The 4,466-nt window shown below is 48.5% G+C and overlaps 1 protein-coding gene across 1 annotated transcript in view; it reads left to right on the top strand.

Annotated features, from left to right (window-relative positions):
• The window catches only part of LOC311223493 (neural-cadherin), a gene marked incomplete at both ends in the record, with an annotated part of 1,556,546 nt that extends 1,555,470 nt beyond the window's left edge, over positions 1 to 1,076 (top strand). Inside the window, 4 exon segments of the mRNA XM_084308277.1 lie at positions 441 to 524; positions 526 to 588; positions 590 to 649; positions 651 to 1,076. Of these exon segments, the coding sequence (XP_084164403.1) occupies positions 441 to 524; positions 526 to 588; positions 590 to 649; positions 651 to 1,076 (633 nt within the window).
• Positions 1,077 to 4,466: the final 3,390 nt, after the last annotated feature.

Consider the following 4,466-nt stretch of genomic DNA (forward strand, 5'->3'; position numbering starts at 1 on the left):
CTCTTCTTTCTCTGGGTTCATTTGTCTCTCTCTGTCACTCTCCTATATGGTCCCCTATACATCCTAGCTGTCTCATCCTGTAGCTACCTGCTGCTGCTGCAGCCAATCTACCATATGTCTTATCTACTGCGCTACAGTCTCAATGCTAATGCTGACTCCCTATCTTCTCTTCCTTCTTGTGTCTCTTCCTTCTTGTGTGTGTGTGTGTGTCTGTGTGTGTGTGTGTGTGTGTGTGTGTGTGTGTGTGTGTGTGCGCATGTGTGTGTGTGCGTGCGCGTGAGTGTGCGCATCCATAAAATGTATGTGATGACTACAATGGTGACTTTCTTTCTCTCTTCTGTCTGTGCTTGTGTGTGTGTGTTTGTCTGTCTCTGCATTTGTGTGTGTGTGTGTGTGTGTCCGCACATGCGTTTGATGGTTTTATGTGTATTCACCTCCAGAACGCCTACGACATGGCGGAGCTGCAGAAATCCCTCCAGCCCAGCCCCGCCCAGTCAGTCCAGTACTGCCGCTCCCGTGCCTTGGCACCACCCTCCTCCTCCGCCTCCTCCACCTCCTCCTGCTCACCTTCACCAGAACCACCTCTCCACCACAGACCCCCCCCCATCAGCCCCACGCCCAGCCCCAGGACACCACCCTGGGTCGAACCTGCCGGCTCCACTGCCCTCCCTCCGTCCGCGGCTTCCTCCTCCTCCGCAGGCCTCCGGCGGGACGTTCCCCCGACCAGGCTCCCCGCCCAGGGCCAGGCGCGGCCCCCTCAACTGCCGCCCCGCTCCTTCTCCTTCTCCAGCCAGGACCTGGCCCGCTACCTGTGCGAGATCATCCGCGACGCCGACCAGCACCCCGACACAGGCCCCTTCGACTCCCTCCAGGTCTACTCCACCGAGGGAGGGGGCTCCCCCACCGGCTCCCTCAGCTCCTTCAGCTCCGCGGGGGTGGAGGGAGGGAGCTGCAACGGCGAGGGGGTGGGAGGAGGAGGAGGGGAGGGGAGGAGAGAGGAGACGCTCAGGGAATGGGGGCCCCGCTTCGAGAAGCTGCGCGCGCTGTACGAACGCGCCGAGGCCAGTGACCTCTGAACTCGTGAACTCGACGATCGAAGGCTGGGAGACGGAGAGAGAGAGGGAGAGAGAGATAGACTTAAGAGAGGACTCTATTAGCGGGACAACCTTGACCAATCGATGGCAGGAACTTGCCCAGCGAGTCAGGGAATCTGAAAAAAAGGAGTGAAAAATGGAGTGGACGGAAAGGAAGAGGAGAAAGAGATTGAAAACGCCATCTCTCTCCCTCACTCTTCCCCCGTAGAACTCTGACCCCTCAGCCAGTCGGCTGGTTGTTCAACATGGCTGGAGCTGTATTTATTGGATAATGTATCCTGTCAATCATCGGCTCGGGGCAGATTGGCAGACGAGAGCGTCCCCCGGGGAGACGGTCTGCAGCTCTCTGCACCCACCGCTGCAGGCGACAATGACACGAGAGGAGACGTTATTAAAAGAAATGTAAACAGTCAAGTCGTCTTTGGAGCTCACCTACCCTGTGGGCTGCTCACTATTCACATCATGTACATATCATATCAGCCACATTGATTGATTGATTGATTGATTGAAAACTTTATTAACAGATTGCAGAATGGGTACAGTACAGTACAGCTCAATACATACAATTGTTAAGGGGATGCAGACCAGAGAAAGACTTTCATCTTGTTTACATCAGGGTCACCCATTTTCAATTCATCATAACATATATGACACACATGACATACAGATAGACAGTACTGCTACATCTATACATTTATGACATACCAGATTTGCAAATACAGTACTGTTTGTGATACGAAAAGAGTCCAGAAAAGAGAGTATCTACATTTGACGTAGAAACTGTACATTGGAGGAGGTTGGGTAAGTGGGGGGGGGGGACTGTACATTGGAGGTGGTTGGGTGGGGTGGGTTTGGGTAGGAGGGGTGGGTGGGGGACACTGTACAACTGTACAAGCAAAACTGTACATTGGAATATTGACAAGACCATACGTGGTCATTTACTGTACATTGGAGGGGGTTGTGTTAGGACATTTACAGTGGCCAGTTTCTAATTGCAGTCTCCCGTAGGTGTTTTTTGAGAGTGTTTTTGAAAGTGGGTAGTGATTCACATTTCTTTACAGCTTTGGGTAGGGCGTTCCACATTGATGTGGAAGAGTTTTAACCATCTGACAGAGAGAGAGAGAGAGAGAGAGAGAGAGAGAGAGAGAGAGAGAGAGAGGAGAGAGAGAGAGAGAGAGAGAGAGAGGAGGAGAGAGAGAGAGAGAGAGAGAGAGAGAGAGAGAGAGAGAGAGAGCGCTACAGAACTGGAGCCTCCTTTGCAGAAAAGGTCTCCTTTGCAGGGTCTACACAAGGTCTACACAATACTGCAGCCTCTCCTGCAGGTGTTGCTTTCTTTAGATATGCTGGACTGATACCATGTTGTTATGCATTAGGCCGGTAAAGGTTTTTATTTTGCTCAGTCGCAATTGCTGTGTCAAAGTCTCTTTTTAATCCAAGCTCTATTTATATGGAAATGAAGCAACTTGAGAGTTTGTTTGCTGTGTAATTATTGAAATGTTTAAATTTGAAGTTGCCTTGTGTTGTTTGTACAGGATGTACTTGTACAGCCGAGGCTTTAAAGCGAGCCCTGGCTCATCTGAGAAATAATGCATAAGCACATTTTGAGAAACCCCATCACATGGTCCACCGTAGCGGAGTTGAAGACGGAATGTTTCAAAGTACTGTTTATTTTTTTTATTTTTTTAAATGAGGTCCCTGAACCAATCTCAGTGATCTGAAGATGGAATGAATCAATATTATTATAATATTTTTGAAGTGAGGTCGCTGAACCGCTCGCGGTAATTTGTGAGTCTGTTTCATCTAGCTGTTTCTGAATCCACTTTCAGTAGATGTAAATACACACACCGCTACACTCTCAAAGAATAAAGCGTGTACCCTCTGAGGTACAAATAACATAAGAGCACCCTGTAAGTGGATCTTAAAGCCCTAATATGGAGCGGAATGGGTACTAATATCAGTCATTTCTAGCAGGAAATAGTGTTTTATGAGTGAAAAGATCCCTGTACTTGTATAGGGCACTGCCCTAGTAAGAAAAACTCCAGTGACCAATTTTTCTTACAATTCATTGTTTCCATTATTTACATTTTGCAGCGGTTGAATTATTGTCGCCGTTGCGTCAGAGTTTTACGAAACGAAGTCGCAATAGACCTGTCTCAAACCCTGCCCTCTTTTCTTGATCCTCCAATCACAACTGTCGCTTACCTCGGACAAACCAAGTTTGTCCGAGGTAAGCGACAGTTGTGATTGGAGGATCAAGAAAAGGGGCAGGGTTTGAGACAGGTCCATTACAGAGCACAGGACTCTGTGGAGCCGGCCCCTCCGCTGACCTCAAACCAGCGGTTGTCCGCTCTCTCTCCCACCGCTTTGACAGGTGAGTGAGGGAACTCTTCGCGGGACACAAGGCACCTCATTGATCGATGCAGTTCTCCCTCAGACTAATTTTTTCCATGGAGAACGATCCATGCAAAATAACAAAAATCGGTACTTGTTGCTCGCATTCATGTCCACTCGTCCCGAGAGAAGATAATGGATCCAGGACAAGGGATATGCGAAACCGCTACCTGACAATAGACCTGTCTCAAACCCTGCCCTCTTTTCTTGATCCTCCAATCACAACTGTCGCTTACCTCGGACAAACCAAGTTTGTCCGAGGTAAGCGACAGTTGTGATTGGAGGATCAAGAAAAGAGGGCAGGGTTTGAGACAGGTCCATTGGCGTTCTCCGGGTGAGTTACCAACAGCTCCTATCACACGGACTTTATCAAGCTCACAACACAGCATTTATAGGCTACAATCAAAGTGTGTTTGAAACCGCTCGGACCGTTTCTACGACCGTTTCTACGACCGTTTCTACGACCGTTTCTACGACCGTTTCTACGACCGTTTCTACGACCGTTTCTACGACCGTTTCTACGACCGCTCCGACTCGGTCTCATATCGTCACCTTAAGTCACTTTTTGAGGAAGATGATATTTTTGCCAAAGTCATCTCTTCATGATGCTGCTGGCCACCTCTGCTAAAATTGCCTACATTCTTAATTGAAAAGATCATGCTTGTGAAATTATGAATATATATATCATTTATTCTATTTGGTTCCGTTTATTCCGTTTTTCTCAAAACTTGAAAATATGATTTTAAGAAGGTGATGATATGACACTTACTCCAGGCTTTGTATATATATATATCGCTCCGCTCCCCCTGTTTTCCCCGCTGTCCTGGGATCAGCTGAGCTACATCTTTACAGGGGCCAGCCATAGCGACAGCCCAGTGCAAACGGACACACGCTCTCTCTACAGAATCTTCCTTCCATTTGATTGAATATAAATAGGCTAAATTGAATAGCGTTTTGCACTTCTCCGCTCGTCTCCGCTCC

Source organism: Notolepis coatsorum (assembly GCF_963971535.1).
Source record: "Notolepis coatsorum genome assembly, chromosome: 2".
Classification (NCBI taxonomy): domain Eukaryota; kingdom Metazoa; phylum Chordata; class Actinopteri; order Aulopiformes; family Paralepididae; genus Notolepis; species Notolepis coatsorum.